General features: G+C 41.2%; 2 protein-coding genes across 2 annotated transcripts; one reads left to right on the top strand and one right to left on the bottom strand.

Moving 5' to 3' along the window:
- Positions 1–1079: 1079 nt before the first annotated feature.
- On the bottom strand, positions 1080–8405 carry mrps11 (mitochondrial ribosomal protein S11). Its single transcript, XM_071400345.1, has 6 exons — positions 8190–8405; positions 6260–6355; positions 3449–3547; positions 3200–3329; positions 2135–2200; positions 1080–1540 (listed from the first exon to the last, which is right to left on the bottom strand). Exons 1-6 carry the CDS (start codon positions 8273–8275, stop codon positions 1433–1435), a joined length of 585 nt encoding a protein of 194 aa, XP_071256446.1. The 5' UTR covers positions 8276–8405; the 3' UTR covers positions 1080–1432.
- Positions 8406–8597: 192 nt separating this feature from the next.
- On the top strand, positions 8598–14131 carry mrpl46 (mitochondrial ribosomal protein L46). The gene is made up of 4 exons (XM_071400344.1): positions 8598–8938; positions 11087–11291; positions 11907–12077; positions 12861–14131. The coding sequence occupies exons 1-4, from the start codon at positions 8678–8680 to the stop codon at positions 13100–13102; spliced, it is 879 nt and encodes a 292-aa protein (XP_071256445.1). The 5' UTR covers positions 8598–8677; the 3' UTR covers positions 13103–14131.
- The last annotated feature ends 10600 nt before the right edge of the window (positions 14132–24731 follow it).

Here is a 24731-nt window from a genome sequence, read left to right as displayed (position 1 = left end):
ACATGGTCTGTAACGTTTGACCCCTCATATCAGGAAGTCAGCATGGTCTGTAACGTTTGACTCATATCAGGAAGTCAGCATGGTCTGTAACGTTTGACTCATACCAGGAAGTCAACATGGTCTGTAACGTTTGACTCCTCATATCAGGAAGTCAGCATGGTCTGTAACGTTTGACCCCTCATATCAGGAAGTCAGCATGGTCTGTAACGTTTGACCCCTCATATCAGGAAGTCAGCATGGTCTGTAACGTTTGACCCCTCATATCAGGAAGTCAGCATGGTCTGTAACGTTTGACTCATATCAGGAAGTCAGCATGGTCTGTAACGTTTGACTCCTCATATCAGCACACCTTGATGGAACCAGGAAGTCAACATGGTCTGTAACGTTTGACTCATATCAGGAAGTCAGCATGGTCTGTAACGTTTGACCCCTCATATCAGGAAGTCAGCATGGTCTGTAACGTTTGACCCCTCATATCAGGAAGTCAGCATGGTCTGTAACGTTTGACCCCTCATATCAGGAAGTCAGCATGGTCTGTAACGTTTGACCCCTCATATCAGGAAGTCAGCATGGTCTGTAACGTTTGACCCCTCATATCAGGAAGTCAGCATGGTCTGTAACGTTTGACCCCTCATATCAGGAAGTCAACATGGTCTGTAACGTTTGACTCATATCAGGAAGTCAGCATGGTCTGTAACGTTTGACTCCTCATATCAGCACACCTTGATGGAACCAGGAAGTCAGCATGTATGTATTGATCTGACCAGGTGACAACCCTGATGTATTGATCTGACAACCCTGATGTATTGATCTGACCAGGTGACAACCCTGATGTATTGATCTGACCAGGCGACAACCCTGATCAGGTGACAACCCTGATGTATTGATCTGACCAGGTGACAACCCTGATGTATTGATCTGACCAGGTGACAACCCTGATGTATTGATCTGACAACCCTGATGTATTGATCTGACCAGGTGACAACCTTGATGTATTGATCTGACCAGGTGACAACCCTGATGTATTGACCTGACCAGGTTCTCCTGCTGGAAGCCTTGTAATACATGTTGTACAGGGGTTTGGGTGTATATGGATTTAATAAACATAGAAAATGATGGACACTTTAAAACAGCCTCGTTCCAGATTTATCTATCTGTTACTAGATATGCACGAAGGGCCAGTGTCCCAGATAAAGCCTAGTCCTGGACTGAATTAGTTTGCATGGAGATTCTACATTGAACTTGTTTTTCAGTCCAAGCTTAGTCTGTGTCTGGGAAACAGGCCCTGAATGTTATACCAACATCACTTCATGTACAAGTATTTTCCAAAATGCTTAAATACCAGTAAAAAATACTCTTCATACTACAACAACAACATGAAGCATGTCACAAGACAGATGGACCCCTGCAGTCCACGATGGTACGGTCCTGTTCATATTCTTCTAGCCTTGCGAGGGCGACAACCATTGTGTGGTACGGGGGTGTTGTCTGTGATGGACACCACCTTCAATCCTCCCATGGTCAGACCCTTGATGGCAGACTGCACAGAGAGAGAAACGCATCAGGACCAAATCAACGATAACGAGTCTAACATATTTTCCTCGTCTCTACAAGATTCTGACTGAACAGATTCAAAACCAGATTTTTATTTTACCAGGTAACTTGACTAAGAACACGTTCTAATGTAAAGCAATGACCTGGGGAATAGTTACAGGGGAGAGGAGGGGGATGAATGAGCCAATTGGAAGCTGGGGATGATCAGGTGACTGATGGTATGAGGGCCAGATTCTGAACTTAGCCAGGACACCGGGGTTAACGCCCCTACTCTTACGATAAGTGCCAAGGGATCTTTAGTGACCACAGAGAGTCAGGACACCCATTTAACATCCCATCCGAAAGATGGCACCCTACACAGGGCAGTGTCCCCAATCACTGCCCTGGGGCATTGGGAACTAGTTTTAGACCAGAGGAAAGAGTGCCTCCTACTGGCCCTCCAACACCACTTCCAGCAGCATCTGGTCTCCCATCCAGGGATGCATCATGTCCTGTATCATGTGAACACTTTATCTCTACGGTATGACTTCTGCATTTCTTCAGTTTGTCAACTGTGATGAAGTCATCAAAATGTTCTCACCAGGCGTCCAGGACCCAGACCTTTCACCAACACACGGACAAACGTCACCCCCACCACCGTGGCCTTCTGCACGGGACAACAATACATTATCATTCATCAGGAAACACAAATACATATTTTTGCCAGTTTGTTTGAGGCTGTAGTGCCATCTAGTGGAGAAGACATGTCTGTAGCAGCCAGACGACAACTATTAACTATCTATACTTCCATATGGTCTCATCTTACCGCTGCAGCTGAGATGCCTGCTGTCTGAGCAGCGATGGGAGTGGACTTCATCTTACCGCTGCAGCTGAGATGCCTGCTGTCTGAGCAGCGATGGGAGTGGACTTCATCTTACCGCTGCAGCTGAGATGCCTGCTGTCTGAGCAGCGATGGGAGTGGACTTCATCTTACCGCTGCAGCTGAGATGCCTGCTGTCTGAGCAGCGATGGGAGTGGACTTCATCTTACCGCTGCAGCTGAGATGCCTGCTGTCTGAGCAGCGATGGGAGTGGACTTCATCTTACCGCTGCAGCTGAGATGCCTGCTGTCTGAGCAGCGATGGGAGTGGACTTCATCTTACCGCTGCAGCTGAGATGCCTGCTGTCTGAGCAGCGATGGGAGTGGACTTCATCTTACCGCTGCAGCTGAGATGCCTGCTGTCTGAGCAGCGATGGGAGTGGACTTCATCTTACCGCTGCAGCTGAGATGCCTGCTGTCTGAGCAGCGATGGGAGTGGACTTCATCTTACCGCTGCAGCTGAGATGCCTGCTGTCTGAGCAGCGATGGGAGTGGACTTCATCTTACCGCTGCAGCTGAGATGCCTGCTGTCTGAGCAGCGATGGGAGTGGACTTCATCTTACCGCTGCAGCTGAGATGCCTGCTGTCTGAGCAGCGATGGGAGTGGACTTCATCTTACCGCTGCAGCTGAGATGCCTGCTGTCTGAGCAGCGATGGGAGTGGACTTCATCTTACCGCTGCAGCTGAGATGCCTGCTGTCTGAGCAGCGATGGGAGTGGACTTCATCTTACCGCTGCAGCTGAGATGCCTGCTGTCTGAGCAGCGATGGGAGTGGACTTCATCTTACCGCTGCAGCTGAGATGCCTGCTGTCTGAGCAGCGATGGGAGTGGACTTCTTGACGTTCTTGAACCCCTCTGTTCCACATGATGTTCTGACCATGAACTGGCCCTCGCAGTCTGTCACCTGGACATGTGTACTGGACGGAGACATTAAAATATATCACCTGGACATTAAATATATCAGCTATTCACATCACAGTCTGTCAGCTGGACATTACAATATACCAGCTATTCACATCACTGTCTGTCAGCTTACTTGTTATATGTGGCTTTGATATGTGCTATTGGCAACTCCTCGTACTTCTTCCCAGCCCATCTCAGCACACTGTCCTGGCCAGGCATCGGAGGGAGGTGACTTAGGGAGGAGGAAGAAACATGGGCAAACTGTTGGAAACGTGACAATATTGACTGTTACAAAAATCACATTTCAAACAAGCATACTAAGAATAGAAGGAATATGCTGGTTTCTAGCCTTTAACTCGGTGAGGATGTTGCCTGTAAACCAGGGCTTCTGGTTGGGATATGTACGTACAGTCACTGTGTGGGAATGACGTCGTCAATGCACTTATTAATGAAGCCGGTGACTGCGGTGATATACTCCTTAATACCATTGGATGAATCCCTGAACTTATTCCAGTCTGTGCTAGCAAAACAGTCCTGTAGCGTAGCATCCGCGTCATCTGACCACTTCTGTATTGAGCGAATCACTGGTACTTCCTGCTTTAGTTTTTGCTTGTTAGCAGGAATCAGGAGGATAGAGTTATGGACAGATTTTCCAAATGGAGGATGAGGGAGAGCTTTGTACGCGTCTCTGTGTGGAGTAAAGGTGGTCTAGGATTTTTTTCCCTCTGGTTGCACGTGACATGCTGGTAGAAATGAGGTCAAACTGATTTATGTTTCCCTGCATTAAAGTCCCCGGCCACTAGGAGCGCCGCCTCTGGATGAGCATTTTCTTGTTTGCTTATGGCCTTATACAGCTGGTTGAGTGGCCTTATACAGCTGGTTGAGTGGCCTTATACAGCTGGTTGAGTGGCCTTATACAGCTGGTTGAGTGGCCTTATACAGCTGGTTGAGTGGCCTTATACAGCTGGTTGAGTGGCCTTATACAGCTGGTTGAGTGGCCTTATACAGCTGGTTGAGTGGCCTTATACAGCTGGTTGAGTGGCCTTATACAGCTGGTTGAGTGGCCTTATACAGCTGGTTGAGTGGCCTTATACAGCTGGTTGAGTGGCCTTATACAGCTGGTTGAGTGGCCTTATACAGCTGGTTGAGTGGCCTTATACAGCTGGTTGAGTGGCCTTATACAGCTCGTTGAGTGGCCTTATACAGCTCGTTGAGTGGCCTTATACAGCTCGTTGAGTGGCCTTATACAGCTCGTTGAGTGGCCTTATACAGCTTGTAGACACCTTTATAGGGTAGTGTTCCCACACAGCCATATCTCCATGTTTCATTGGTTGTTTATGAAGACAGAGTGGACTACCTGTGTTAATCAGCTATCTATTGCTTCTGAAGCTCAGCAGGGTTGGTCCTGGTCGGTCCCTGGATGGGAGACCAGATGCTGCTGGAAGTGGTGTTGGAGGGCCAGTAGGAGGCACTCTTTCCTCTGGTCTAAAACTAGTTCCCAATGCCCCAGGGCAGTGATTGGGGACACTGCCCTGTGTAGGGTGCCGTCTTTCGGATGGGACGTTAAACAGGTGTCCTGACTCTCTGAGGTCATTAAAGATCCCATGGTACTTGGTCCCATGGTCAATTCCCAATCTGGCCCTCAAACCATCATGGTCACCTAATAATCCCCAGTTTACAATTGGCTCATTCACCCCCCTCCTGTCCCCTGTAACTATTCCCCAGGTCGTTGCTGTAAATGAGAACGTGTTCTCAGTCAACTGATCTGTTAAAACAACGGATAAATAAAATAAATCTAGCATGCTCCGTACACCTGTGTCAGCGAAACTGAGGAAGTGTAGCTGAATTATAGTTTTGCTGGATGGATCTGGGCAAAATGGACTATTGTTTTATTTGAAGGGTTGTTGACACAGCGGTGGGATTGTAGTTCACATGAGCCAGTTGTGGGCGAAGTCAGAATGGCTGGGAGCTGTAGGAAGAAGGCAGCATGGCTGAGAACTGTAGGGAGAAGTCAGAATGGCTGAGAACTGTAGGGAGAAGTCAGAATGGCTGAGAACTGTAGGGAGAAGGCAGCATGGCTGAGAGCTGTAGGGAGAAGGCAGCATGGCTGAGAGCTGTAGGGAGAAGTCAGAATGGCTGAGAACTGTAGGGAGAAGTCAGAATGGCTGAGAACTGTAGGGAGAAGTCAGAATGGCTGAGAACTGTAGGGAGAAGTCAGAATGGCTGAGAACTGTAGGGAGAAGTCAGAATGGCTGAGAACTGTAGGGAGAAGTCAGCATGGCTGAGAGCTGTAGGGAGAAGTCAGCATGGCTGAGAGCTGTAGGGAGAAGTCAGAATGGCTGAGAACTGTAGGGAGAAGTCAGCATGGCTGAGAGCTGTAGGGAGAAGTCAGCATGGCTGAGAGCTGTAGGGAGAAGGCAGCATGGCTGAGAACTGTAGGGAGAAGTCAGAATGGCTGAGAACTGTAGGGAGAAGTCAGAATGGCTGAGAACTGTAGGGAGAAGTCAGCATGGCTGAGAGCTGTAGGGAGAAGTCAGCATGGCTGAGAGCTGTAGGGAGAAGTCAGAATGGCTGAGAACTGTAGGGAGAAGTCAGCATGGCTGAGAGCTGTAGGGAGAAGTCAGCATGGCTGAGAGCTGTAGGGAGAAGGCAGCATGGCTGAGAGCTGTAGGGAGAAGGCAGAATGACAGAGCTGTAGGGAGAAGTCAGCATGGCTGAGAACTGTAGGGAGAAGTCAGCATGGCTGAGAGCTGTAGGGAGAAGTCAGCATGGTTGAGAGCTGTAGGGAGAAGTCAGAATGGCTGAGAGCTGTAGGGAGAAGTCAGAATGGCTGAGAACTGTAGGGAGAAGTCAGCATGTCTGAGAACTGTAGGGAGAAGGCAGAATGGCTGAGAACTGTAGGGAGAAGTCAGAATCCCGCCTAGAGTCTGAGAGCTAGTGTTACCTGAACTCTTTGGATATTTTCCCAGGTGTGGCTGAGGCACTGGCATCCTCTTGCAACCTGACAGCACTGGAGCACACTGCTCTCTGTAGACCACACCTACAACAGAGAATAAACCAATCAACACACTGCTCTCTGTAGACCACACCTACAACAGAGAATAAACCAATCAACACACTGCTCTCTGTAGACCACACCTACAACAGAGAATAAACCAATCAACACACTGCTCTCTGCTAACCGCTGGTTCCTCAACTACAACAGAGAATAAAACAATCAAAATCAACACAGCAACTTCAAAAACAGGCAGACAGAAGCTGCAAGTAGCAATGTGATCATTGTTCACAAACTGGCTAGCAAGTGTTGATGAATCAAACTGTTCATTATCAGATAGTCCAGTAACTGCCCCGGTCATAAATCTATCAGATAGTCCAGTAACTGCCCCGATCATTAATCTATCAGATAGTCCAGTAACTGCCCCGGTCATTAATCTATCAGATAGTCCAGTAACTGATCATTAATCTATCAGATAGTCCAGTAACTGCCCCGGTCATTAATCTATCAGATAGTCCAGTAACTGATCATTAATCTATCAGATAGTCCAGTAACTGCCCCGGTCATTAATCTATCAGATAGTCCAGTAACTGCCCCGGTCATTAATCTATCAGATAGTCCAGTAACTGCCCCGATCATTAATCTATCAGATAGTCCAGTAACTGCCCCGGTCATTAATCTATCAGATAGTCCAGTAACTGCCCCGATCATTAATCTATCAGATAGTCCAGTAACTGCCCCGGTCATTAATCTATCAGATAGTCCAGTAACTGCCCCGGTCATTAATCTATCAGATAGTCCAGTAACTGCCCAGATCATAAATCTCTGAACACAAATATAAACGCCACATGTAAAGGTGTTGGTTTCATGAGCTGAAATAAAAAATCTCAGAAATATCTTATTTCTGACATTTTCTCCACAAATGTGTTTACGTCCCTGTTCGTGAGCATTTCTTCTTTGCCAAGATAATCCATCCACCTGACAGGTGTGGCATATCAAGAAGCTGATTGAGTTGGAGGCGTGCATGGCCACGCAGTCATGGGTGAACAGGGAGTACAGGAGAGGGCTGAGAACGCGGCCTTGTGGGGCCCCAGAGTTGAGGATCAGCGGGGTGGAGATGTTGTTTCCTACCTTCACCACCTGGGGGCGGCCCGTCAGGAAGTCCAGGACCCAGTTGCACAGGGTGGGGTCCAGGACCCAGTTGCACAGGGTGGGGTCTAGGACCCAGTTGCACAGGGTGGGGTTCAGACCCAGGGCACCGAGCTTAGTGATGAGCTTTGAGGGCACTATGGTGTTGAATACTGAGCTGTAGTCAATGAACAGCATTCTTCCATAGGTATTCCTCTTGTCCAGATGGGACAGTGTGCAGTGAAAACACAGGAGGGCGATTGCACTGCACAACCAGCAGTGATTGGGAGACCCATAGGGCGACGCACAATTTGCCCAGCGTAGTCCGGGTTTGGCCGTCATTGTAAACAAGATTTTGTTCTTAACTGACTTGCCTAGTTAAATAAAGATTTAAGAAAAAGGCCCACCCATGGCTGCACCCCCACCCAGTCATGTGAAATCCATAGATTAGGGAATAATACATTTATTTCAATTGACTCTTTTCCTTATATGAACTGTAACTCAGTAAAATCTTTGAAACTGTTACATGTTGCGTTTATAATTTTGTTCAGTGTAGATAGATAACTAACAAGGTAGCTGATCGGTTGAATGAAGTGTAGCAAGCTGGCAGTATAATTACATCGGCAAAGGTCTTTGTCTAGTTTAAAGTACCAGACTACCAGCTCTCAAACTAGCATCATAAATAACGTTATCTAGCTAGCTAGCTGTCAATTGCATGCATGGGATTTCGTATAAAAAACGAGATACTTACATTGAGCCTCCTGCATTGAAGGAACCAGCAACCTGTTTGCAGGCACTCCTGACAGAATTAAATAATATACAGTTTAATTTATACATGATTAGCTAATATAATTTAGCTCCTAGAAACCAACAAGTCAGCTAGCGTTACACAACAACATGTGTGACATTGAGGAGGTTTCCACTAGATAGCACAGTCACAAAGTCAAAATTTGCCATTTAGTATGACGCTTTTCCTGGAATATCACATTATTAAAACTGTGGGGGAGCGATACAAATTATTAGAAAATATTTAGTTCTAAAATATTATGCATAAACTTTTTTATTTCTACACTAAATGTATCTAAGATCAACTTCAACAAATATGTTTCAATGAAGTACATCTTAATGTTATATATTTTCTATTTCAAACTAAATGTATCTTAATTTCCTCCCCCTGTTTCTTTAGCGTAATCTCGCCCTTCTTCGCAGAGGATTGTGGGTGGAAACTGGAGAATCAAGATGGCAGCGCCCTGCTCGAGGATGGCGAGTCGTCCTTTATGGCAATTTATTACAAATGTCAGACGAACGGGGCTAAAACATACAGGAGTTCGTCAAATTTCTCTCAGTTATGGTTGTCGAGCTGCAACTCAGACCAGCAGTAAAACGGAAAGCGTCGCGTCTCCATGGAAGCTGTACGGGGCGGTGTGTCTCCAGAGGCTGCCTGTCATATCACAGGAGCGGAACCCGATCGAAGACCAATTCGCTGAGCTCATGCATCAGGTAAAGGTGTTTTCATTCATTTGTCAATGGCTGTAGTCACTAGTGAATAATCTGAGAGGGTTTGTCAATGGCTGTAGTCACTAGTGAATACTCTGAGATGGTTTGTCAATGGCTGTAGTCACTAGTGAATACTCTGAGATGGTTTGTCAATGGCTGTAGTCACTAGTGAATACTCTGAGAGGGTTTGTCAATGGCTGTAGTCACTAGTGAATACTCTGAGATGGTTTGTCAATGGCTGTAGTCGCTAGTGAATACTCTGAGATGGTTTGTCAATGGCTGTAGTCGCTAGTGAATACTCTGAGATGGTTTGTCAATGGCTGTAGTCACTAGTGAATACTCTGAGAGGGTTTGTCAATGGCTGTAGTCACTAGTGAGTACTCTGAGAGGGTTTGCTGACTGTGGTCCTGAAGAGGATGTGCAGGCCAATGCAGGTCTTTGCTTCAGCTTTGCACTAACACATATTCAACCAATCAACTTCAAGACTTCATTGAGTCGAATCAGTAGTGTAAGGCTAGAATAAAACCCTGCGCCCTGTTGCTCTCCATTGCTCTGACTACCGGCAGTACTGTAGTCCTAGTGGAGGGTAGACTACCGGCAGTACTGTAGTCCTAGTGGAGGGTAGACTACCAGCAGTACTGTAGTCCTAGTGGAGGGTAGACTACCGGCAGTACTGTAGTCCTAGTGGAGGGTAGACTACCAGCAGTACTGTAGTCCTAGTGGAGGGTAGACTACCGGCAGTACTGTAGTCCTAGTGGAGGGTAGACTACCAGCAGTACTGTAGTCCTAGTGGAGGGTAGACTACCAGCAGTACTGTAGTCCTAGCGGAGGGTAGACTACCAGCAGTACTGTAGTCCTAGCGGAGGGTAGACTACCAGTAGTACTGTAGTCCTAGTGGAGGGTAGACTACCAGTAGTACTGTAGTCCTAGTGGAGGGTAGACTACCGGCAGTACTGTAGTCCTAGTGGAGGGTAGACTACCAGCAGTACTGTAGTCCTAGTGGAGGGTAGACTACCAGCAGTACTGTAGTCCTAGCGGAGGGTAGACTACCAGCAGTACTGTAGTCCTAGTGGAGGGTAGACTACCGGCAGTACTGTAGTCCTAGTGGAGGGTAGACTACCGGCAGTACTGTAGTCCTAGCGGAGGGTAGACTACCGGCAGTACTGTAGTCCTAGCGGAGGGTAGACTACCGGCAGTACTGTAGTCCTAGTGGAGGGGAAACTACCGGCAGTACTGAAGACCTAGATTGAGGGTAGACTACCGGCAGTACTGTAGTCCTAGTGGAGGGTAGACTACCGGCAGTACTGAAGACCTAGTGGAGGGTAGACTACCGGCAGTACTGTAGTCCTAGTGGAGGGTAGACTACCGGCAGTACTGAAGACCTAGTGGAGGGTAGACTACCGGCAGTACTGTAGTCCTAGTGGAGGGTAGACTACCGGCAGTACTGAAGACCTAGTGGAGGGTAGACTACCGGCAGTACTGTAGTCCTAGTGGAGGGTAGACTACCGGCAGTACTGAAGACCTAGTGGAGGGTAGACTACCGGCAGTACTGTAGTCCTAGTGGAGGGTAGACTATTTCCACGTACCAACTCACACCAGTATACATGCTGTTTGGAAGCTGGAAATGATCTCCAATAGGCCCCCTCTCCTCAGGGAAGGTGTATTACTAGTGTGTGATAGAAATGAGAGGCTGACGTCTGTTGTGATATCCTAGGAATGAGAGGCTGACGTCTTTGTGATATCCTAGGAATGAGAGGATGACGTCTTTGTGATATCCTAGGAATGAGAGGCTGACGTCTTTGTGATATCCTAGGAATGAGAGGCTGACGTCTTTGTGATATCCTAGGAATGAGAGGCTGACGTCTTTGTGATATCCTAGGAATGAGAGGCTGACGTCTTTGTGATATCCTAGGAATGAGAGGCTGACGTCTTTGTGATATCCTAGGAATGAGAGGCTGACGTCTTTGTGATATCCTAGGAATGAGAGGCTGACATCTTTGTGATATCCTAGGAATGAGAGGCTGACGTCTGTTGTGATATCCTAGGAATGAGAGGCTGACGTCTTTGTGATATCCTAGGAATGAGAGGCTGACGTCTTTGTGATATCCTAGGAATGAGAGGCTGACGTCTGTTGTGATATCCTAATCCCAGATGGAGCTGGAGAGAAGCCTGCTGTCGGAACACGAGCAGAGGCTCCTAGAGGACGCGGAGCGTATGACTCGTAAACAGGCAGACAACTACGATTCAGATGAGGAGGAGGCGGACTACGGTGGCCAGGAGACCATCACAGCTCAGGACCAGGACGACACCTGGGAACAGAATCTCAAACGCTTCCAACCTGCTCTCAGAGACAGAGGTAGGAATCAGAGAGGTTGTCCTAAATGGCACCCTATTCCCTAGACACTGACTATACAAAACACTTCACAGGTTATTGGTCACGTGCTTCATGACCAACAGGTGGAGACTAACAGTGAAATGCTTCATGAACAACAGGTGGAGACTAACAGTGAAATGCTTCATGACCAACAGGTGGAGACTAACAGTGAAATGCTTCATGACCAACAGGTGGAGACTAACAGTGAAATGCTTCATGACCAACAGGTGGAGACTAACAGTGAAATGCTTCATGACCAACAGGTGGAGACTAACAGTGAAATGCTTCATGACCAACAGGTGGAGACTAACAGTGAAATGCTTCATGACCAACAGGTGGAGACTAACAGTGAAATGCTTCATGACCAACAGGTGGAGACTAACAGTGACATGCTTCATGAACAGTGACATGTTAGTCGTTCAGCAGACGGTCTTATCCAGAGACGCCTGCAGTTAGTGCAGTCATCTCAAGATAGCTAGGTGGGACAACAGCTCAGTCGTAGTAACAACATTTCCCCTCAAAGTAGTTCGTAAACAAAGTCGGTGATAGTAGGAAAATACATTGACATTCAAGCTGACGTGTAACTCTGTGTTTCAGATGTAGCTGGGACACCGCTGGGCTCAGTGGAGAGGTGTCTAGGAGACAGTCTGGTCCTGCTGGTTCAGCAGACTGTCGGTAAAGAGAACGTCTGGCTGCTCCCTCAGGCCCCGTGGGAGGCAGGGGAGACTCTCCGACAGACTGCAGAGAGAGTCCTCAGCAGCCTGCCAGGTCAGATGAATCCCTATCTAGTGCACTACTTCATAGGCCCTGAGTCAAAAAGTAGTGCTCTGAATTAGGTGGCCAATTTGGGGGGGGGGGTGCAGTGTTTCCTCTGTCAGACATTTCCATCAGGTGTCCAACACCTTCTGTAGTGCTGGCACTCTGGACATGTGGAAGATTCCAGAAATATCTAGATGGCACATGCTTGAGCAGGAGATGTATGCACCTGAAACACTGTACTGGTATATCAGATGATCAGTATGATCAGGGCTCTATATCTAACTATACTAGTTCTGTATCATGACCTTCACCTGAAACACTGTACTGGTATATCAGATGATCAGGACTCTATATCTAACTATACTAGTTCTGTATCGTGACCGAGCCCTTCACCTGAAACACTGTACTGGTATATAAGATGATCAGTATGATCAGGACTCTATATCTAACTATACTAGTTCTGTATCATGACCTTCACCTGAAACACTGTACTGCTATATAAGATGATCAGTATGATCAGGACTCTATATCTAACTATACTAGTTCTGTATCATGACCTTCACCTGAAACACTGTACTGGTATATAAGATGATCAGTATGATCAGGACTCTATATCTAACTATACTAGTTTTGTATCAGTTAAGACTCTTGTCCTTTTAGCTTATCCTGTGTTCTCCAACTCTGGTATATCAGATGATCAGTATGCTCAGGTTCTGTATCAGTTAAGACTCTTGTCGTTTATCCTGTGTTCTCCAACTCTGTTCTAACGCCCACGTTTGTTATTCGTTCCAGAGGCTGATTTCAAGGCTACGTTCCTTGGCAACACCCCCTGTGGAGTGTACAGGTACAAGTTCCCCAAAGATGTCCGGACAGAGAGCTGCGTGGGAGCCAAGGTCTTCTTTTTCAAAGCTTTACTGTCCGCTGGTTCAGCCAGTCAGAAAGAACCTTTCCTGTGGGTGAAGAAGACTGAACTGCAGGGTTACCTGAAGCCAGGTTACCTGGAGAAGGTTAACCGCTTCATACTCAACCTGTGATCTGATGAGAGCTGATGGAGTAGATCTGATGAGAGCTGATGGAGTAGATCTGATGAGAGCTGATGGAGTAGATCTGATGAGAGCTGATGGAGTAGATGTGATGAGAGGTTACAGATGTCTTGTTAGAACGTCCTCGTTGACGTCATTTTTCTGTCACAGCACCTGTTGTCTTCTCCTGCCCATCCACTTTGTGTGCAAGATGATTAAAGTGTATCAGTTGTTCCAACATATAAACCATTCAGAGTGTTGTCTGTAGGCCTGTATCCCAGAGGATAGAAAGTCAGTCTCTTTGCTTGTGTGTTGTTCTATGCAGACGGTGTATTGTCCTGTCCACTAGATGGCAGTAGTGAGACTGGTCAGAACAGTGTATTGTCCTGTCCACTAGATGGCAGTAGTGAGACAGAGGCTGGTCAGAACAGTGTATTGTCCTGTCCACTAGATGGCAGTAGTGAGACTGGTCAGAACAGTGTATTGTCCTGTCCACTAGATGGCAGTAGTGAGACAGAGGCTGGTCAGAACAGTGTATTGTCATGTCCACTAGATGGCAGTAGTGAGACAGAGGCTGGTCAGAACAGTGTATTGTCCTGTCCACTAGATGGCAGTAGTGAGACAGGAGAGGCTGGTCAGAACAGTGTATTGTCCTGTGTATATATATAGTATATATAACAGTATTCCTCTACAGTATATATAGTATATATATCAGTATTCCTCTACAGTATATATATAGGCTGGTCAGAACAGTGTATCGTCCTGTCCACTAGATGGCAGTAGTGAGACAGAGGCTGGTCAGACAGTGCCTCTATATTCGGCCCAGAGAACATAGTGATGCTCACAGACCCTCTCAGATTTAACTGTCCCTTCACTAATGATAGAAATATCACCTTTTCCACTGGTGTAAAGTACTTCAGTAAAAATACTTTAAAGTTCTACCTAAGTAGTTTTTTAGGGGTATCTGTACTTTACTTTAATATACATATTTTTGACAACTTTTACTTCACTATATTGCTAAATAAAATAATATACTTTTTACTCCATGCATTTTCCCTGACACCTAAAAGTACTCGTTACATTTTGAACGTTTAGCAGGACAGGAAATGGTCCAATTCACACTTATCAAGAGAACATCCCTGGTCATCCTTTCTGGCCGACTCACTAAACAGAGAACATCCCTGGTCATCCCTACTGCCTCTGATCTGGAGGACTCACTAAACAGAGAACATCCCTGGTCATCCCTACTGCCTCTGATCTGGAGGACTCACTAAACAGAGAACATCCCTGGTCATCCCTACTGCCTCTGATCTGGAGGACTCACTAAACAGAGAACATCCCTGGTCATCCCTACTGCCTCTGATCTGGAGGACTCACTAAACAGAGAACATCCCTGGTCATCCCTACTGCCTCTGATCTGGAGGACTCACTAAACAGAGAACATCCCTGGTCATCCCTACTGCCTCTGATCTGGAGGACTCACTAAACAAAGAACATCCCTGGTCATCCCTACTGCCTCTGATCTGGAGGACTCACTAAACACAGAACATCCCTGGTCATCCTTTCTGGCCGACTCACTAAACAGAGAACATCCCTGGTCATCCCTACTGCCTCTGATCTGGAGGACTCACTAAACAGAGAACATCCCTGGTCATCCCTACGGCCTCTGTTCTGGAGGACTCACTAAACAGAGAACATCCCTGGTCATCCCTACTGCCTCTGATCTGGAGGACTCACTAAACAGAGAACATCCCTGGTCATCCCTACTGCCTCTGATCTGGAGGACTCACTAAACACAGAACATCCCTGGTCATCCCTACTGCCTCTGATCTGGAGGACTCACTAGACACATGCTTCGTTTGTAAATTATGTCTGAATTTTGGAGTGTTCCCCTGGCTATCTGTAAAGGAAGAATGAGTGAGAGAGGGCGGACAAACTCTCCAACAGAAACTAACTTCCCAACAGAGATCACGATGACACACTGAGCGTAAATATATATATTGATGGCAATTATTCCCGAATGAGTGAGCGTTCATGTGCAAAGGATTAGCATTTCAATTGTTATAATGATCAACTTTGTAGTGTCTTATCTTTCGCACGCTCCTCAGTCCCTTTGTCTAACAAGCCGCCATGCCAGTTTAGCCCACTAGGGCACATTCCCCTATCATTTCCTTGTAACTATATCTACTGTTTGTTTCTGTGATTATTTAGTTAGTTAATAAATAAATGATTGAGACAAGTGATGTATGGATGACTCATAGTGAAGACTGGGTTTGTGCAGATAACCAACAATTTACAACGTTTGGAATGAGACTAACGTGAGGTAAATAATTCATTAATGAGAAGACTAAGTGATCAGATATTAAAATATCTGAAGAGTTATATTAGGAAAATGATAACTTCGTAATCTGAATTTTTTCCTTGGTGCCCCGACTTCCTAGTTAATTACATTTACATGATTAGTTTAATCACGTAATAATAATTAGAGAATTTATTTGATAAAAATAAGTCTTTACCTTTAATGAAGCCAGACACAACAGCAGTATATTTCTTAATAACACAAATGTCCAAATGCTCCTGAAGCTCTATTCAGGTAGGATGATATTTAAAACCAACTTTTTTTAAACAATTTTTATAATTTGTTTTATCATTAGTATTATTGTATATTATTGTAGACCTATTCATTAATCTAAACCAGTTCTTTAAATAACATGTTTTGTTTCATTATGTTGAGACGTTTTTCCTTGAATTAAGATCTGTCTTTTTACTTGTTCGCCCCGTCCTGCTGCAGCACCCCTACTTCCTGCTCTAAGAGTATAACAGGTGGGGTCTTGTTCGCTCCGTCCTGCTGCAGCACCCCTACTTCCTGCTCTGAGTATAACAGGTGGGGACTTGTTCGCTCCGTCCTGCTGCAGCAACCCCTACTTCCTGCTCTAAGAGTATAACAGGTGGGGTCTTGTTCGCTCCGTCCTGCTGCAGCACCCCTACTTCCTGCTCTGAGTATAACAGGTGGGGACTTGTTCGCTCCGTCCTGCTGCAGCACCCCCTACTTCCTGCTCTAAGAGTATAACAGGTGGGGTCTTGTTCGCTCCGTCCTGCTGCAGCACCCCTACTTCCTGCTCTAAGAGTATAACAGGTGGGGACTTGTTCGCTCCGTCCTGCTGCAGCACCCCTACTTCCTGCTCTGAGTATAACAGGTGGGGACTTGTTCGCTCCGTCCTGCTGCAGCACCCCTACTTCCTGCTCTGAGTATAACAGGTGGGGACTTGTTCGCTCCGTCCTGCTGCAGCACCCCTACTTCCTGCTCTGAGTATAACAGGTGGGGTCTTGTTCGCTCCGTCCTGCTGCAGCACCCCTACTTCCTGCTCTGAGTATAACAGGTGGGGACTTGTTCGCTCCGTCCTGCTGCAGCACCCCCTACTTCCTGCTCTAAGAGTATAACAGGTGGGGTCTTGTTCGCTCCGTCCTGCTGCAGCAACCCCTACTTCCTGCTCTAAGAGTATAACAGGTGGGGTCTTGTTCGCTCCGTCCTGCTGCAGCACCCCTACTTCCTGCTCTGAGTATAACAGGTGGGGTCTTGTTCGCTCCGTCCTGCTGCAGCACCCCTACTTCCTGCTCTGAGTATAACAGGTGGGGACTTGTTCGCTCCGTCCTGCTGCAGCACCCCCTACTTCCTGCTCTAAGAGTATAACAGGTGGGGTCTTGTTCGCTCCGTCCTGCTGCAGCACCCCTACTTCCTGCTCTAAGAGTATAACAGGTGGGGTCTTGTTCGCTCTGCCCTGCTGCAGCACCCCTACTTCCTGCTCTAAGAGTATAACAGGTGGGGACTTGTTCGCTCCGTCCTGCTGCAGCACCCCTACTTCCTGCTGCAGCAACCCCTACTTCCTGCTGCAGCAACCCCTACTTCCTCCTGCAGCACCCCTACTTCCTGCTGCAGCACCCCTACTTCCTGCTGCAGCACCCCTACTTCCTGCTCTAAGAGTATAACAGGTGGGGACTTGTTCCTCCACTGCCGAAACACTTCCACTCTGAAATGAGTCAACTTCCAGGTAAGTGCATTTTGATGTCAACTTCCCCTCCAGTCTCCTGGAATCAGCTTGTCGTCTCTCTTTGTGTCTTCGGGGACAAGTGGATGAAGAGGACAAGTGGATGAAGAGGACAAGTGGATGAAGAGGACAAGTGGATGAAGAGGACAAGTGGATGAAGAGGACGTTGTCATAAATGTTGAAGTTATATGGCGGCGTTCCAAATGGCACCGTATTCCACTATGTAGTGAACTACTTTAGAGCTCGACCCATAGGCTCTGGTGTACACTATAACTACCCTAACTAAATGATTATACACCATAACTATCCTAACTAAATGATTATACACCATAACTACCCCAACTAAATGATTATATACCATAACTATCCTAACCTAACTAAATGATTATATACCATAACTACCCTAACTAAATGATTATATACCATAACTACCCTAACTAAATGATTATATACCATAACTACCCTAACTAAATGATTATATACCATAACTACCCTAACTAAATGATTATATACCATAACTATCCTAACTAAATGATTATATACCATAACTACCCCAACTAAATGATTATATACCATAACTACCCTAACCTAACTAAATGATTATATACCATAACTACCCCAACTAAATGATTATATACCATAACTACCCTAACCTAACTAAATGATTATATACCATAACTACCCTAACTAAATGATTATATACCATAACTACCCTAACTAAATGATTATATACCATAACTACCCTAACTAAATGATTATATACCATAACTACCCTAACTAAATGATTATATACCATAACTATCCTAACTAAATGATTATATACCATAACTACCCCAACTAAATGATTATATACCATAAATACCCTAACCTAACTAAATGATTATATACCATAACTACCCTAACTAAATGATTATATACCATAACTACCCTAACTAAATGATTATATACCATAACTACCCTAACTAAATGATTATATACCATAACTACCCTAACTAAATGATTATATACCATAACTATCCTAACTAAATGATTATATACCATAACTACCCCAACTAAATGATTATATACCATAACTACCCTAACTAAATGATTATATACCATAACTACCCCAACTAAATGATTATATACCATAACTACCCTAACTAAATGATTATATACCATAACTACCCTAACTAAATGATTATATACCATAACTACCCTAACTAAATGATTATATACCATAACTATCCTAACTAAATGATTATATACCATAACTACCCCAACTAAATGATTATATACCATAACTACCCCAACTAAATGATTATATACCATAACTACCCCAACTAAATGATTATATACCATAACTACCCTAACTAAATGATTATATACCATAACTACCCCAACTAAATGATTATATACCATAACTACCCTAACTAAATGATTATATACCATAACTACCCCAACTAAATGATTATATACCATAAATACCCTAACCTAACTAAATGATTATATACCATAACTACCCTAACTAAATGATTATATACCATAACTACCCTAACTAAATGATTATATACCATAACTACCCTAACTAAATGATTATATACCATAACTACCCTAACTAAATGATTATATACCATAACTACCCTAACTAAATGATTATATACCATAACTATCCTAACTAAATGATTATATACCATAACTACCCCAACTAAATGATTATATACCATAACTACCCTAACTAAATGATTATATACCATAACTACCCTAACTAAATGATTATATACCATAACTACCCTAACTAAATGATTATATACCATAACTATCCTAACTAAATGATTATATACCATAACTACCCCAACTAAATGATTATATACCATAACTACCCCAACTAAATGATTATATACCATAACTACCCCAACTAAATGATTATATACCATAACTACCCCAACTAAATGATTATATACCATAACTACCCCAACTAAATGATTATATACCATAACTACCCCAACTAAATGATTATATACCATAACTACCCTAACTAAATGATTATATACCATAACTACCCTAACTAAATGATTATATACCATAACTACCCTAACTAAATGATTATATACCATAACTATCCTAACTAAATGATTATATACCATAACTACCCCAACTAAATGATTATATACCATAAATACCCTAACCTAACTAAATGATTATATACCATAACTACCCTAACTAAATGATTATATACCATAACTACCCCAACTAAATGATTATATACCATAACTACCCTAACTAAATGATTATATACCATAACTACCCCAACTAAATGATTATATACCATAAATACCCTAACCTAACTAAATGATTATATACCATAACTACCCTAACTAAATGATTATATACCATAACTACCCTAACTAAATGATTATATACCATAACTACCCTAACTAAATGATTATATACCATAACTACCCTAACTAAATGATTATATACCATAACTACCCTAACTAAATGATTATATACCATAACTATCCTAACTAAATGATTATATACCATAACTACCCTAACTAAATGATTATATACCATAACTACCCTAACTAAATGATTATATACCATAACTACCCTAACTAAATGATTATATACCATAACTACCCTAACTAAATGATTATATACCATAACTATCCTAACTAAATGATTATATACCATAACTACCCCAACTAAATGATTATATACCATAACTACCCCAACTAAATGATTATATACCATAACTACCCCAACTAAATGATTATATACCATAACTACCCTAACTAAATGATTATATACCATAACTACCCCAACTAAATGATTATATACCATAACTACCCTAACTAAATGATTATATACCATAACTACCCCAACTAAATGATTATATACCATAAATACCCTAACCTAACTAAATGATTATATACCATAACTACCCTAACTAAATGATTATATACCATAACTACCCTAACTAAATGATTATATACCATAACTACCCTAACTAAATGATTATATACCATAACTACCCTAACTAAATGATTATATACCATAACTACCCTAACTAAATGATTATATACCATAACTATCCTAACTAAATGATTATATACCATAACTACCCTAACTAAATGATTATATACCATAACTACCCTAACTAAATGATTATATACCATAACTACCCTAACTAAATGATTATATACCATAACTACCCTAACTAAATGATTATATACCATAACTATCCTAACTAAATGATTATATACCATAACTACCCCAACTAAATGATTATATACCATAACTACCCCAACTAAATGATTATATACCATAACTACCCCAACTAAATGATTATATACCATAACTACCCCAACTAAATGATTATATACCATAACTACCCCAACTAAATGATTATATACCATAACTACCCCAACTAAATGATTATATACCATAACTACCCCAACTAAATGATTATATACCATAACTACCCCAACTAAATGATTATATACCATAACTACCCCAACTAAATGATTATATACTATAACTACCCCAACTAAATGATTATATACCATAACTACCCTAACTAAATTATTATATACCATAACTACCCTAACTAAATGATTATATACCATAACTACCCTAACTAAATGATTATATACCATAACTACCCTAACTAAATGATTATATACCATAACTATCCTAACTAAATGATTATATACCATAACTATCCTAACTAAATGATTATATACCATAACTACCCCAACTAAATGATTATATACCATAACTACCCCAACTAAATGATTATATACCATAACTACCCTAACTAAATGATTATATACCATAACTACCCCAACTAAATGATTATATACCATAACTACCCTAACTAAATGATTATATACCATAACTACCCCAACTAAATGATTATATACCATAACTACCCCAACTAAATTATTATATACCATAACTACCCCAACTAAATGATTATATACCATAACTACCCCAACTAAATGATTATATACCATAACTACCCCAACTAAATGATTATATACCATAACTACCCCGACTAAATGATTATATACCATAACTACCCTGACTAAATGATTATATACCATAACTACCCTAACTAAATGATTATATACCATAACTACCCTAACTAAATGATTATATACCATAACTATCCCAACTAAATGATTATATACCATAACTACCCCAACTAAATGATTATATACCATAACTACCCCAACTAAATGATTATATACCATAACTACCCTAACTAAATGATTATATACCATAACTACCCCAACTAAATGATTATATACCATAACTACCCCAACTAAATGATTATATACCATAACTACCCCAACTAAATGATTATATACCATAACTACCCCAACTAAATGATTATATACCATAACTACCCCAACTAAATGATTATATACCATAACTACCCCAACTAAATGATTATATACCATAACTACCCCAACTAAATGATTATATACCATAACTACCCCAACTAAATGATTATATACCATAACTACCCCAACTAAATGATTATATACCATAACTACCCTAACTAAATGATTATATACCATAACTACCCTAACTAAATGATTATATACCATAACTACCCTAACTAAATGATTATATACCATAACTACCCTAACCTAACTAAATGATTATATACCATAACTACCCTAACTAAATGATTATATACCATAACTACCCCCAACTAAATGATTATATACCATAACTACCCTAACCTAACTAAATGATTATATACCATAACTACCCCAACTAAATGATTATATACCATAACTACCCCAACTAAATGATTATATACCATAACTACCCCAACTAAATGATTATATACCATAACTACCCCAACTAAATGATTATATACCATAACTACCCTAACCTAACTAAATGATTATATACCATAACTACCCCAACTAAATGATTATATACCATAACTACCCTAACCTAACTAAATGATTATATACCATAACTACCCTAACTAAATGATTATATACCATAACTACCCTAACTAAATGATTATATACCATAACTACCCTAACTAAATGATTATATACCATAACTACCCTAACTAAATGATTATATACCATAACTACCCTAACTAAATGATTATATACCATAACTACCCTAACTAAATGATTATATACCATAACTACCCTAACTAAATGATTATATACCATAACTACCCTAACCTAACTAAATGATTATATACCATAACTACCCCAACTAAATGATTATATACCATAACTACCCTACCCCAACTAAATGATTATATACCATAACTACCCTAACCTAACTAAATGATTATATACCATAACTACCCCAACTAAATGATTATATACCATAACTACCCCAACTAAATGATTATATACCATAACTACCCCAACTAAATGATTATATACCATAACTACCCTAACCTAACTAAATGATTATATACCATAACTACCCCAACTAAATGATTATATACCATAACTACCCTAACCTAACTAAATGATTATATACCATAACTACCCTAACTAAATGATTATATACCATAACTACCCTAACTAAATGATTATATACCATAACTACCCTAACTAAATGATTATATACCATAACTACCCTAACTAAATGATTATATACCATAACTATCCTAACTAAATTATTATATACCATAACTACCCCAACTAAATGATTATATACCATAAATACCCTAACCTAACTAAATGATTATATACCATAACTACCCTAACTAAATGATTATATACCATAACTACATGATTATATACCATAACTACCCTAACTAAATGATTATATACCATAACTACCCTAACTAAATGATTATATACTATAACTACCCTAACTAAATGATTATATACCATAACTACCCTAACTAAATGATTATATACCATAACTACCCTAACTAAATGATTATATACCATAACTACCCTAACTAAATGATTATATACCATAACTACCCTAACTAAATGATTATATACCATAACTACCCTAACTAAATGATTATATACCATAACTACCCTAACTAAATGATTATATACCATAACTACCCTAACTAAATGATTATATACCATAACTACCCTAACTAAATGATTATATACCATAACTACCCTAACCTAACTAAATGATTATATACCATAACTACCCTAACTAAATGATTATATACCATAACTACCCCAACTAAATGATTATATACCATAACTACCCTAACCTAACTAAATGATTATATACCATAACTACCCCAACTAAATGATTATATACCATAACTACCCCAACTAAATGATTATATACCATAACTACCCCAACTAAATGATTATATACCATAACTACCCTAACCTAACTAAATGATTATATACCATAACTACCCCAACTAAATGATTATATACCATAACTACCCTAACCTAACTAAATGATTATATACCATAACTACCCTAACTAAATGATTATATACCATAACTACCCTAACTAAATGATTATATACCATAACTACCCTAACTAAATGATTATATACCATAACTACCCTAACTAAATGATTATATACCATAACTATCCTAACTAAATTATTATATACCATAACTACCCCAACTAAATGATTATATACCATAAATACCCTAACCTAACTAAATGATTATATACCATAACTACCCTAACTAAATGATTATATACCATAACTACATGATTATATACCATAACTACCCTAACTAAATGATTATATACCATAACTACCCTAACTAAATGATTATATACCATAACTATCCTAACTAAATGATTATATACCATAACTACCCCAACTAAATGATTATATACCATAACTACCCCAACTAAATGATTATATACTATAACTACCCTAACTAAATGATTATATACCATAACTACCCTAACTAAATGATTATATACCATAACTACCCTAACTAAATGATTATATACCATAACTACCCTAACTAAATGATTATATACCATAACTATCCTAACTAAATGATTATATACCATAACTACCCCAACTAAATGATTATATACCATAACTACCCCAACTAAATGATTATATACCATAACTACCCTAACTAAATGATTATATACCATAACTACCCCAACTAAATGATTATATACCATAACTACCCTAACTAAATGATTATATACCATAACTACCCCAACTAAATGATTATATACCATAACTACCCCAACTAAATGATTATATACCATAACTACCCCAACTAAATGATTATATACCATAACTACCCTAACTAAATGATTATATACCATAACTACCCTAACTAAATGATTATATACCATAACTACCCTAACTAAATGATTATATACCATAACTACCCTAACTAAATGATTATATACCATAACTACCCTAACCTAACTAAATGATTATATACCATAACTACCCTAACTAAATGATTATATACCATAACTACCCTAACTAAATGATTATATACCATAACTACCCCAACTAAATGATTATATACCATAACTATCCTAACTAAATGATTATATACCATAACTACCCCAACTAAATGATTATATACCATAACTACCCCAACTAAATGATTATATACCATAACTACCCCAACTAAATGATT

This window comes from Salvelinus alpinus, chromosome 5 (genome assembly GCF_045679555.1).
Source record: "Salvelinus alpinus chromosome 5, SLU_Salpinus.1, whole genome shotgun sequence".
NCBI lineage: Eukaryota > Metazoa > Chordata > Actinopteri > Salmoniformes > Salmonidae > Salvelinus > Salvelinus alpinus.
The sequence above is the reverse complement of the archived record's forward strand: the minus strand, read 5'-3'. Positions and strand labels throughout refer to the sequence as shown.

Excerpts from the sequence above, each read along its gene's own strand:
- mrps11 (XM_071400345.1), bottom strand. The coding sequence starts at position 8,275 with ATGTATAAATTAAACTGTATATTATTTAATTCTGTCAGGAGTGCCTGC. Across the intron at positions 3,330-3,448 it reads ATCAAAGCCACATATAACAA|TACACATGTCCAGGTGACAG; the intron begins GTAAGCTGACAG and ends GTCTCCGTCCAG. Across the intron at positions 2,201-3,199 it reads CAGGCATCTCAGCTGCAGCG|AAGGCCACGGTGGTGGGGGT; the intron begins GTAAGATGAAGT and ends TGTCCCGTGCAG.
- mrpl46 (XM_071400344.1), top strand. The coding sequence starts at position 8,678 with ATGGCAGCGCCCTGCTCGAGGATGGCGAGTCGTCCTTTATGGCAATTT. Across the intron at positions 8,939-11,086 it reads TCGCTGAGCTCATGCATCAG|ATGGAGCTGGAGAGAAGCCT; the intron begins GTAAAGGTGTTT and ends TCCTAATCCCAG. Across the intron at positions 12,078-12,860 it reads AGTCCTCAGCAGCCTGCCAG|AGGCTGATTTCAAGGCTACG; the intron begins GTCAGATGAATC and ends TATTCGTTCCAG.